This window comes from Lodderomyces elongisporus, chromosome 2 (assembly GCF_030384665.1).
Source record: "Lodderomyces elongisporus chromosome 2, complete sequence".
NCBI classification, from domain to species: domain Eukaryota; kingdom Fungi; phylum Ascomycota; class Pichiomycetes; order Serinales; family Debaryomycetaceae; genus Lodderomyces; species Lodderomyces elongisporus.
Window position 1 is genome coordinate 1,877,572 of NC_083674.1, and position 12,628 is coordinate 1,890,199.

The following is a 12,628-nucleotide window of genomic DNA, read 5'->3' on the forward strand; positions in this document are numbered from 1 at the left end:
TTTTTTTCTCAAATTCCGCTCACAACGCCAAATACGGTGCAACTTACGAGAAGAGAAATGGTGTTTGCCTATGTATAAAGATGAAGAAAGAAGAAACAATTAAAGCCAGCCATGATTGACCTACGAATAGTAGAAACCGAATTTGATTCATGCAAATTACTGGACTGTTACAACCCATAGTTTATGGAAAAACTTGAAATTAGGTTCATATTGCATCTCTCATAACTATATATTCTCTGACACTTTTCCAATTTTCCAATTTTCCAACTTTCCAATTTTCCAACTTTCTTTCATTATCTTTTTCTTTTCTCTTTTTTCTTTTTTGTTTTTTACTTCTTTGTTTCGCAATCAACTTATATCTACAATATACTTATTTGCATCAGCGATGAAATCAACTTTTATTTTTACTTTTTGTTTTCTAAAAATATAAAAATAAAAAAAAAAGAATTCGACTTCATACTGGAAATAGATTCAGTAAAGAACACCTCCAGTAATTTTTAATCACCGACACAAGCATTGAATATACATTCACCATAACCTTTTGGAAACAAAAAAATTTTTTTTTGAGGTTTTTTCATTTCTTCTTCTTTTTTTTTTCCCCCTTCAATTTCAGTAAACTAGCCTCTACTCTTTTTTGTTTTAAATTTCCCCCCTCATTCTTTCATTCTTGTTTCTTTTTTTTAGTACTCGAAATTTCTTAGTTTTCCACTGCGCTGGTTTCTTCACCATTTGCCACTTCCGCATCTTCGCTGTCCGATCCCTTTTCTGGAATCTTGGAGTTCACGGCATAATCAACAATCAACTCTCTACCCTTAACTTCCTTACCATTGAATTCAGCAACGGCTCTCTTTTGGGTCTCCTCATCACCAAACTTGATAAATGCAATACCTTTGTTCAATGGTGCTCTTCTTGGTGCACCTTCAACTGGCTTCTTACTGAATCTTCTTCTTGGGACATGGATCCATTTAGGTTTCAAGTCTGCAAACACTTTTGAGAGAACTTTAACATTGACTTTGTAGTCCAAGTTGGTAACAAAAATTGTATCCTTGGACTTTTCACCCTCGGGAGCAACCTTTGAGGATGCACCTCTCTCTTCTTTCTTCTTGGCCTGTTCTTCTCTCTTTTGCTTGATTTCTTCTTGCTTTGCTTTGTACTTCTCAATCTTTTGTTGCTTTTCCTCTTCAGTAGGTGGAGGCACAGCTTTCTTAAGGAAGATATTTCTTCTTTGCAATCTTGTGCCATTCAAGTCGGCAATGGCCTTATCAGCTTCTTCCTTGTTCTCAAATTGGACAAAGGCAAAACCTAAGCGCAACTTAAAAGTTTCATTGTCTCTAGTTCTCTCCTTGAACGGAATCTCAACATCAGTACTACAAAACGGCTGTTAGTAACAATTCTAAAAGAACAACAAAACGAAAAAAGGAAATGGAAATGGAAATGGATAAAAAATAAAAAAAGAAAAATCAGATCAGATCAGAAAAGAATGTAACAAGTCCTCTTCTTACTTTCCCAATTTTGTAGCTTATCGTAATTCAACAGGAATCGTGTCCATTTGTTGTTGTTTTTTTTATAAACATTTCCCTTCCCATAAATCATACATACACTTTCAAATCCTTGAATAAATCCTTCAATTCATCTTCAGTCACTTTGTAATCAACGTTTCCAACGTAAACTCTGTCTTCAATAACTGGCTTAGAGGTAGCGGTTTGAACTTCTTCAGCGGACATTTTTGTTTTTCCTTTCTTTGTTGTTAAATTTTCTTTTAATTCCGTTTTAAAAAATTATTCCTTAGTGGTTATGTGTAATAGTATTCTTTGATGCTTATTCTTTTTTAATATGTCTTTGAATACTACCTCGCCTGAGTTTAATATATTTTCTCCTTTGTTGATGTGTATTTCTTCAATGGGATTATTCAAGATTTTTTCAATTAAAAGTATTCCAATCAATTGATGTTTGTGAGTTACTATTCTTTGCACTTGATATGAATTGGTGGTAACGCAAGTCTAGATATATATATATATATACGTATATATTTGTGTGTGTGTGTGTGTGTGTGTGAATCCCTCAAGTTCGTTGTCGGAGGTCTACTTTAGTTTTTCTGTCAACTTCGGTGGCACAACCTGTTGGCATTTGGTAGCGTACCTAAAAGTATTTTTAAATGATCATGAGACTTTTAAGACTTTTTTTCGAAATAAAATAAAAAAAAAAAAGAATGAAAAATGAAAAACAGTAAATTTTATTTTGATCTATTGATTGATTTAAATAATTAAGAAGAAAAAAAAAACCGAACAATTGTTTTGCAACATATAGCATACAACTGCAGTGAATAATTTGGTAACTGTCAAATACTTGTGTTCAAAACTATGATCGTGGAATTAGGTTTCTAGACAAGTTGGTCAATGACAGAAAAAAAAAAGAAGAAGAAGAAGAAGAAGAAGAAAATGAAACTCAAATGTGTATAGCACCAGGAAACTGAAAACAATCAGCTTGTCTTTACTTGTGCTGACCTAAAGTTTTAACTCCCTGTTCTCTTTCTCTCTCTCTCTCTCAATTTCTTTTCTTCTTTTTTAGATTAACCTATCACCACAAGAAAAGTGTGATAAATCTTGAATCTTTCCAACTAAGAGTCTAGTTAGATGAAATTGAATAGCGCATGGTGATTCGAAAACATAATGCGCCTCGAAATGATTATGTATTACATAATTCAAAAGTAGGCATAGCAAAAAGTCGGGGCATAGTTAACTGAATTAGAGTCTTTTAGAGTTTAATTAAGAGAATTGAAATTTTCCCAGAACTAGTACTATCCGACACTCAATGTAAATATGTTTATAATTACACTACTGGAGAGGAATAAGGAACAAAGGAACAAGAAAAGAAAAAGAAAAAGAAAAAACAACATTCCAAGTACCCTCTTCTCTTGTCACTCATTCGAATGGTCTATTTTGTATTACTAATGAACAAAATAAATATGTAATTGATTTGTTTGCTATTGCTATTGCTAATTTTTTTTCTTTTTTCTTTCTTTTTTTTCTTAAAAAAAAAAAGGAATTCAAAGAATCAGAAGTGGGATTATATGATTATGGTTTAATGGTTTGGTGATCCAATAACTGTTTATAGTGGATTGTTCAGCTACATTTATGTGGTTTCCAAATAATATTGCGCCTCCCATATCCATCTATTAGTCAATTGTGGTTGGATTGTGCTCGCTAAATTAAAGTTATGATAAGGTGAGAAAATGTATTATCCGTTTCTATTTTAGAAGCGAATAAACTTCTTTTTTTTTTTGCATTTTTTTTCTTCTTCTTTTGCTATTCAATTTCTTTACCTTATAAGATTACTTCAATTTGTTGAATAATTTTGGAGCAACACAATCATTAACACAATGCTGCAAGTGGAAGAATTCCTCTACACAGTCTTCTTTGTAGTGTTTGTGTGCATAGTCAGGCTCTTCCATCTCTTTGGTAACTCTCTCGATACACTCGTGGAAGTGGTGTTCAAATGGTTTACAAGCAATGGTCTTGGCACATTCCTCGTTTAATTTCACTTGAGGATCCACGAGCTCTTCTTCATCTTCATCGTCTTCATCATCCTCATCATCATCATCCTCATCCTCATCGTCACCATCATCTACTGTTTCTTCTTCAGGAGTCTCTTCTGGTGCGTCTTCCTCTTGAGCTTCTGGAGCTTCCTCATCGGCAACTTCATTTTGGGTCTCGTCACCTTTCTATATAGTAAGCAAAGTTAGTAAAAACTGTTGTTGAAGAAATACCCCCAAAAAAAAAAACAAACATAAAATAAAATTTAATAAAATGGGCAATTGTTTCTGCATTACTCAATTGCTTAAATGATGAGGGGTCTGGGAGTCCCATGAAATTTGTATGTATATATGTATATATGTATCTGTGTATTCATTAGCAAGCAAAGAGTCTTTGCTCAACTTGTCGCATGAAACGAGGAGCTGAAAGAGATCGAATCCAATGAAATGATAATGAAACATACTTCGTCAGCGTAGGCTGTTGGGATGATATTGTCCAATAAGTCTTTTAAGAATGACATCTCAATATTCTCTTTTTTTGTAGTAGTAGAAGTAAGTATATATGTATGTGTGTATATATGTGGGTGTCGGTGTGTGGGTGTGGGTAGGTGTGTGTATGTGAGAATGTATCTACGTATTTGTTGTCAAAGTCTTGTTTCCTCAAGATTTTTGATTTTTTTTTTGATTTTTCAATCCAATTGGTAAGTACTTTTTTCTTAGTGGTGTTTGGTTATTCGAAACTGTTATGGATGTATGTGAGCTGCTACCAAATGTGCTTATTTCTCTACTCTTTAACTCGCCTTTTCTTTTTTTTATTTTTTAATTTTTTAAATTTGTTTTGGCTCTGTTGGCATTGAATGGGAGTATCCAATATATCTTCTTTTTTTTTTTTTTATTTGGCTGTAGTAGAAAAGAAGATATATGAAAGCGCACTTTTGTAACTGCCTAGTCTGTGCGTAATATGGAAAAAACAATCCTGCTATTGGTTAACACTCTTAACTACTAACTGGTTGAGAAGAAGCTACCATGTGTAGTATTTCTATGCCTCTCTTTTTTTTTTATTTCTCTCTCTCTTTCTCTCTGTATCTGTATCTGTCTCACATTTTGTACATTACCAAACCTACCTTCATTTCCAATTGAGAATCTACAAATAAACAACATTCTATCTCTATCATTTAAATCTATGTAAAATCTATCAGTCTATAAATACTCATTCAACACATTTTCTTTTATTCTTCTTTTCTCTCTTTTTATTTTTTTTTTCTTTTTTTTCTTTTTTCTCTTTTTGTCAATCTACGACTTCTCCTCCAAATGTTCTTCATTTTTGGCAATTTCGTAAATCTTCTCATTGGTGTCAAATGGATTATCAATGTACAAATTGTGACCACCTTCAGCAATCTCGCCATATTTGAAAACCACTTTTTCTGTATTACCTTCTTGATTCAATTTTTTTAATAGTTTCTCACCAGCTTCAGAATTCATGAAATCATACTCTCCATAAAACACGAATAAATTGAAGCGAAGATCCAGTGGTTTGTTCTCTAATTTTGTAATAAACTTGTCATACAAGGGCCACTTACTCACCGTTGCCGGTGTCAACAAGTACTTGACATAAATATCACTATGGCTTCCATGCGTAGTGGAATTGTACAAGTATTCCACTATCAACTCAATTTCACGCTTAGTCCCATATACCAAATCGTTACTATTCTTGTATATCGCCTCTGCTCCACCGTGCTTTGCAACAAGTTTGTTGATCTTTGAGAGTTTCGAAAGCCAGATCCCAAAATACAATTTAACACCCCAAGGACCCAAAAATGGAAGAATGCGTGGTAAAAAGGGAATCTTGTAGTACCACTTCAAAATATGGTCTTTGGATAACACGGGGAATCGACTAAGAAACTTGTAAGAGGTAGGATCCAAAGTGGGCGTTTCCACTTCACTGGTTACTGTATCATTCGTAATTGCCATAACGTGACGTTCCACACCTACTGGTGATAGCAAAATCAAATTTCGTACATTATCGGGATTTCTTAAAGCATATGAACCGCTCCAGTATGCACCATATGAATGTCCAATCAAAAAATCAATTTGCTCAATTCCACTGGCTTGTCTCCATTTATCTATTGCTCCAGAATAGAAATCCTCCATATCTTCCAAAATTGGTTTAAATAGTTTTTGATACTTTTGAAAATTGGCGGGGTCAAGTTGGTACCCATCAATCAATTTGTAATACTTTTTATACAATTTTTTGGGGTTCTGAGGGTCTTCGTGATCAATCATCTTAATACTTGCAGTGGATGGAATTTTCCATGATATCGTATCGTTTGCAATCTTTGGGTTCGAAGACAATCCAAAAGTGATATTGTCGAGAAAATGCACATGGTAATTATACTGCGTACTTGACTTGAACTTGTTTATAATTTGAAAATTCCGAGCAAAACAACCCAAGGAAGCGCCATATCCGTGAATAAACACTAGGTGCTTTGTAGGCAAATCAGCGTCGTTTTCGATTCTGAAACCAACTTCATTTATATGATGTTTCTCTTCTTGGTCTATCACCACTAGTTTGTGGTCTTTAATTATGCCGGCATTCTCATCAGTGTTTGGGATCATCAAGTCAACCAACTCTTTTTGCAACTCACTCGTCCTATTTTTAGATAACGATTTCCACCATATCTCGGCACATCGACTTAGCGGTAGTGTTTTGATGACTTTATTGGGTTTGTAGTCTTTTGGTAGATGGAAATTGGAGCCATTGGTTTTGAGTGAAAACTGTCGGACGATGATTCGAAGGCGAGTTTGGTGTATCATTTTAGTATTGTATGGTTGAGTTCAACTAAACCAAACAAGAAAAAGAAAAAACAAGGAAAGAAGGGAGGGTAGATGCGAATGTGAAAAATAAAGCTGAAAAACAAGCAGACAAGCAAATAACCAAATAATCAAATAATCAAGTAATCAAGCCCTCAGTGATGAACAAAAGTAGTTTGGATGGGATCGAGAAGATGCAAAAAATGAAAAAATGAAAAAATGAAATAAAAAAGAAAAAAAAAAAAAAGTAAGAAAAAGAGCAAGGAGTTCCTTGGTCATCTTTCAACTATCCTCGCTTAAAGATAATGATAATGAATTCTTTATCGGGGTAAACGATTATATTCAACTGCACCATTAAGATATTAGAAAACAAAATAAAGTAAAGTAAAATTAATTAAATTAACACATATATACTCAAGGATTTACCTTAACAAGAACTAAACTAAATTAAAAGAAGTGAAGTTCACTCCAAAGCAAAGAAACAAAACAAAAAAAATTTTTTTTTACAGAAACCAATCCTATTAAATCAATGAAAGAATACTTTTCTGAGCTTGCTAACATTTTCATTGCCATTGTCATGTTCTTTTTCTCTTGGTGACTTTGAAAATGTTAAACTTAAATCGTTATCGTCAATAACACTATCCTGCAGTTGGATTTCATGTCCCACCAATTCTTCTTCAAAAAACTCGACATCGGGACATTCTTCGTACCATCCTTTCTCAAATGGACCGGTTCTTTCAATTCCAATCTCAACAGGGAAAAAATAGCAAAGAATTGCGTATACGATAAATGCTGAGCAAAAACCCATAAAGAAATTGAGTCTGTACACTTCTGTAGCACCAATGGGCACGGTATGTGTACCTGTAGCACCAACAAATCCCACAATATTTGGCAAGATACCGCATATATAAGCCAAGTATGCTCTCCAATTACATCCAATCTTGTTATAGGCATACATGGATCTAATCGTAGTGTTTTTTGTGCTGCTGATGCTATCTTCTTGCCCTGGAAGATCGGCAGAATACAAGTGCGAAAGCTTCAAGTAGCCTCTTCTAACATAGTAGTAGTCACATGCAACAACACCAGCAATCGAAGAAAGGAAAACTGAATATGCAGACAAATAAGTTGTGAATCTTGATGAAGAGGAGATCAACTTCCATGGACAGATGGCCAATGCCAAAAATGCACAAAGGTATCCACCTCTTCTGATATTGATGAATCGTGGCAAGATGGCTGAACAGTCAGTACCAAACGACAATGAGTTTGCTGAAATGTTTGTACCCAATTGTGCAAGGGCAAATGCTGCAGAGATAAAGAAAACACCTGCACGGTTACCTGAAGTGTAATTGTCCAAGAATCTGCCCAAAACATCCAATGGTGACCAATAAGTTTCTCCATACTTGTTTTCAGCGGCTGAGGTCACCAAAATACCAATCAACGAGGTGATTGAAAAACAAATTGGGATCGAAATGGTGTAAACCAAGTACTTCATACCAAATGATGGCTTATTTGCAAAACGGGCAAAATCTGGTGCGTTAACAATCAAGGTGGCGAAATTGGCCAATGCATTCATTGTTGACTCGACAAACGCCCAGCCCAACTCACCGCCTTGTAATCCTGACTTCTGATGCATAACACTTCCCAATCCATTACATTTGACCAAAGTCCAGATCAAGAAACCGAATCCAGCAATTGGAGCAACGTATGCTTTTACTGTGAAAAGGTGTCTAATCTTGTGTGGTGGGAACCAGATAAATGGCAATTGAAACAACCAAAACAAGAATATGCCCAAAAACTGATAAGTTGTCAAGTCTGGATCTGAAATCGTATTGTGGATCTTGTTTGGTAAGCTTTTACCAAATATAGCATGCAACATCAATTGGAAAGTTGGACCAGCCACTGCTGTTTGTACGGCAAACCAAATACATGACATAAACACACGATTGATCACTGGCCACAATGAACCGTATATACCAAAGGATGATCTCACGGCAACGGGGAATGAGATATGATATTGAATACCTACTCTAGCACCAATACTGACAAATATACCACAAAGGAAGTAACCTAACCATACCGAGAGCCAAGTCATCCACCAGTTCATGTTCAGCGGCGCTTGCATACCAGTTGCAGCAATTTGCCAAGTATTGATGTTGAATGAGTCAGCTACCCAGAAAAACACATAGTTATACCATGACCATAGTCTTCTTTTCTCCTCCACTGGTCGTAAATCGTGGTTATAAAGGAACATTTGAGCAGTGGTCAACTCGCCACGGGGCTGTACTTCAAGGAACTTAACTATCCTCAGCCATATTGAGTTTTGTTCTGAATTGGAGATGTCTTCAACAGAAGTGTTGTCTATTTGATCTGAGCCTGAGTACCTGGCATTGGTCACGGTACTTGATTCCTTTTCTTCACTCTTCATTGGTTATTAAAGAGTATTATTGGGTTGGTCGTGATCGTGGTGGTGGTCTTGTTGTTATTGTTGTTATTGTTGTTGTTGTTGTTATTGTTGTTGTTGAATAAATCAACAATGCAACAAAGGAAAGGAAAAACTCCAACTTTTATATACCATTCAAACACTCATTTGCTAAAATCTTCTTAGGAGGAGTTAGAGGAAGGAGAGGAGAAGGTATGTGTGATAAGATATTTGCTTAACCGCTTAGATAAATTTTTCATTATGAAGTGATTAATTGATGATAGTGGAACCCTCTTGTCTTGTTCAAAGATAACATTTTATACATATGGAAATTTATTTCGCAATCGACAGATTAGAAATGATTTCAACACTTGCTTTAGTAAATAAAAAAAAATTAAAATTAAAATCAAAAAAAAAAAAGTTGAAAAATAAAAAAACATTGAAGAAGAAAAGTGAAAATAGAACAATAAAAGTTGCAGAGAAAGAGAGTCGAAAGAACAAAAGCAGATGCTTTAATTATCATCCATCCTTGAGGTTGTGGTTACTGTTAGTGTTGTTGTTGTTGTTGTTATCTCTTATCTAAAGCCTTTGTGAGATTGGCATTCTTTACTTCTCATCCACAACCTTCCTTCCCCATGCAGATTGAAAATTAAGAAAGAAAACAGTCTACCAAGTAACTGTTTTGTGTTCCTGTTTCAACGTTTTGGCACCATCCCTAATGCTTTACTTGCTACTCCACCTTCTCTTTCGCTTCTCAACAGTAATTCAACTCCCCCGCCTTCCTCCCCCCCCCCTCCACTCCTCCTACACGGTTACCCTATTATCTCTTGCAAGAAAATTAAAAAACAAAATTAAACATGATTAAAAATATAGACTTCAAAAGTAATTGGTCAAGCAAGCAAAATTGGCGGTTGGAGATACCTGTTTTAAAAAGAAACGATAAATTATGCAGAATGACTATGTAAATGCCGTTCGAGGAAAAAAATTTCAATACTTAAATCTAGCTCTTTACACACGCTTACACATTGAGTATAGAAATATTTTTTTTTTCCTTTCCATTCCTCTTCGTCCTCTTCTTCTGGTTCTTCTTCTTCCACCGCTTGTTGCCGTTTTTATGTATTGTAGTCATTCCATTTTTAAAATACCAAAAGTTTTGCAATCTTGTCACTCATAGCTTGTACTACTCAACATCATTCTCTACTCTCTTTTAATGTAAAAAAAAGATAAACATATTATATTAATTTCAGTCTCCTTCAGTTGACCTGCCCCAGATTATGAACTTATTTATCCTAACTGGGTTTTTGTTTAAATCTTTCGCTACAATCTAAATAGAGAAAGAGGAAAGGGAAAGATAAAAAAATATATATATATATATATATATAAAGTGCCTTTGAATCGCGGTGATCACCGAGCTTTGTACCAGATTAAGTATCCTATATGCAGTACGATCTTGTTTTGCAAGAGATAAGGAAAAGATCAAGGACTTTGCCGGTGTCGGGCCATTATCCAAAACCAAAACCAAAAAAAAAAAAAAAAAAAAAAAAAAGATAAAGAAAGACATAGGACAATAGAGCATGCTTTATTTTGAATATGATTATAATCTCGGTCAAGAGGGGGATAAGTAGACCAACTTTTACTACTGGACCCACTCAAAACCATATAGTACTATCTATAAACAGTAACCTTTTGAAATTTTGAATTTTAAAGCGAAAGAAAGAAAAAAAAAATAAAGAAAGTTAAATCAAGAGGACTGCTAAAAATATTTGTTTGAATCTGGGACCAAAAAAACAAGCAAAACATCAAACACGTTAAAATTAACACGAATGTAAAGTAAGAATGGGAAATAAAAATATATACTTTTGCAAATATTTGACTAGCAATAGCTCGACATAAAGTTTAAGAGTTTCTATTTTATAAACTATTACTTCTCCCCATTCTTGTTGCTTTACTCTTTTAATGCTTGTAATTCGTTCTTAGGAATAATTGAAATAACAATCAATTACTCTATCGTGGCCATTAGCATTAAATGTTGACTTTGATTCTATTCCAAATAATAAAAAATTAAAGCCTTCTATATATCACGTGATCTACACATTCACTAACTCTCTTTTTTTTTTAATCATATTCTTTTTAAAAGGCAACAAAGATTCAGTTTCAGATAGCATAAAAAGAATAGTTAAAATCAACAACAACAACAACAAAAACAATTTTACATGTTATAGTCCGAGAACCTTGTTGTGGAAATATAAAAAAAGAAGCAAATGCTTGTCTATTTCTTTGTTCTTCTTTGTATTGTTTCTTCTACTCCCTATTTCTTGTTTTTTAATTAACAATTGGTTTCTGCTTTTATATATATATATATAAATGAGGCTATGATATTAGTTGGTTGTAGAATTTTTTGTCCACTCTATGTGATGTAATTGTACAAGAAGTTTCTAAACTCCACATCCTTTCAAAGTGTATGGCAAAGATCTTCTTCTTCTTCTTCTTCTTTTCTTTGTCTCCGTCTAAGCGCATTTTTTTTTTGCTCTTATGGTATATGGTTTAGATACATCATCTCCTTCTTGTTGTAGTGGAACAGTGTATATAATGATAATAATAATAATAATAATAATAATACAATATAATATAATGTAATGTAAAATACTATGAAATAAAAATTGAAGCTGAGGCAAAGATATCACGTGAGAGCAAAGGTTTGGGGGATAAGGCGCCATGAGCAGTAGGTTGCTATTTCCATCTTATTCTTTAGTCTTTGTATCTTTTGTTTAATTTGCTGCCAATGAGGGATTTCTTTTTTTTATTTGTATTCATCATGGGAATGGGATAGCAATTGAGTTAACGACAATAGCAATGGCAATGGCAATGGCAAAGCCATAGTTGTACTACCCCTTTCCTAGCACTTGTACAAATATATATATATATATACATATATATATATATTGGCAGTATTCCAACTTATTTCATATAGCCAACCTAATCTCTTTATCTTACTTGTTTTCCTTCTTACTCTTTTTTATTACTATAACAACAAATCGAATTGCTTTTTATTGAAAAAGAAAAAAGACACATTCACAGATATACTCAGATACATATAGATACACAATGGTCAAAGCATTAATCGCAATTACATCTTACAACGAGCCATTCTACGATGATGGTGCCAAAACCGGCCTCTTTGTTAGTGAGGCTTTAGAGCCATTCTTGGAGTTTGCTCAAAAGGGGTATGATATCACATTTGCCTCAGAGACTGGTACATTTGGTTATGATGAACACAGCTTGTCCAAAGACTTTTTACAAGGAAAGGCAAGAGAAGTGTATGAGGATAAGGACTCTGCATATAACAAGACAATTGCACAAATCAAAAAGGCATCAGATTTAGTGGATACAAAGTTTGACGTTTTCTTTGCCGCTGGCGGTCACGGTGCAATCTTTGACTTTCCAAAAGCCACTGACTTGCACAAGATTGCTGCAAAGACTTGGGAAAACGGCAATGTCGTTAGTGCTGTTTGCCACGGACCTGCCATCTTTGAAAACTTGAACCTCTCCAATGGCGAGCCATTGATCAAGGGTAGGAAGATTACCGGATTCACCGATATCGGAGAAGAGCAGTTGGGCGTACAAGATATCATCAAAAAGGACAATTTGTTGACAGTACCCCAGGTTGCCAAGAAAGAAGGTGCTGAGTATGTTGAGCCAAAGGGTCCCTGGGATAACTTCACAGTAAGTGATGGCAAGTTGATTACAGGTGTTAATCCCCAATCAGCTGTGGAAACTGCCAGAAAGATTTTTGTTGCAGTTGAATCGGTCAACAATTGAAAGTTTAAGGAAAATTTGTATACTAGTAATTATAATATATTGGGCAA

General features: G+C 34.5%; 5 protein-coding genes across 5 annotated transcripts; 1 reads left to right on the top strand and 4 right to left on the bottom strand. All coding sequences in view use genetic code 12, as the record gives it.

Moving 5' to 3' along the window:
- Window positions 1-697: 697 nt before the first annotated feature.
- Window positions 698-1,724, bottom strand: PVL30_002015 (uncharacterized protein; the record flags this gene model as incomplete). The annotated part of the gene is made up of 2 exons (XM_061119270.1): window positions 698-1,367; window positions 1,600-1,724. The coding sequence occupies 2 exons, from the start codon at window positions 1,722-1,724 to the stop codon at window positions 698-700; spliced, it is 795 nt and encodes a 264-aa protein (XP_060975253.1).
- A 1,607-nt stretch (window positions 1,725-3,331) lies between these two features.
- QCR6 (ubiquinol--cytochrome-c reductase subunit 6) lies at window positions 3,332-4,053 on the bottom strand (the record flags this gene model as incomplete). The annotated part of the gene is made up of 2 exons (XM_061119271.1): window positions 3,332-3,721; window positions 3,997-4,053. 2 exons carry the CDS (start codon window positions 4,051-4,053, stop codon window positions 3,332-3,334), a joined length of 447 nt encoding a protein of 148 aa, XP_060975254.1.
- Window positions 4,054-4,825: 772 nt separating this feature from the next.
- PVL30_002017 (uncharacterized protein) lies at window positions 4,826-6,346 on the bottom strand (the record flags this gene model as incomplete). Its single annotated transcript, XM_001527161.2, has 1 exon — window positions 4,826-6,346. One exon carries the CDS (start codon window positions 6,344-6,346, stop codon window positions 4,826-4,828), a length of 1,521 nt encoding a protein of 506 aa, XP_001527211.2.
- Window positions 6,347-6,869: 523 nt separating this feature from the next.
- Window positions 6,870-8,768, bottom strand: DAL4_1 (Allantoin permease; the record flags this gene model as incomplete). Its single annotated transcript, XM_001527162.2, has 1 exon — window positions 6,870-8,768. The coding sequence occupies one exon, from the start codon at window positions 8,766-8,768 to the stop codon at window positions 6,870-6,872; it is 1,899 nt and encodes a 632-aa protein (XP_001527212.2).
- Window positions 8,769-11,867: 3,099 nt separating this feature from the next.
- On the top strand, window positions 11,868-12,581 carry GLX3_1 (glutathione-independent methylglyoxalase; the record flags this gene model as incomplete). Its single annotated transcript, XM_001527163.1, has 1 exon — window positions 11,868-12,581. The coding sequence occupies one exon, from the start codon at window positions 11,868-11,870 to the stop codon at window positions 12,579-12,581; it is 714 nt and encodes a 237-aa protein (XP_001527213.1).
- Between the last annotated feature and the right edge of the window lie 47 nt (window positions 12,582-12,628).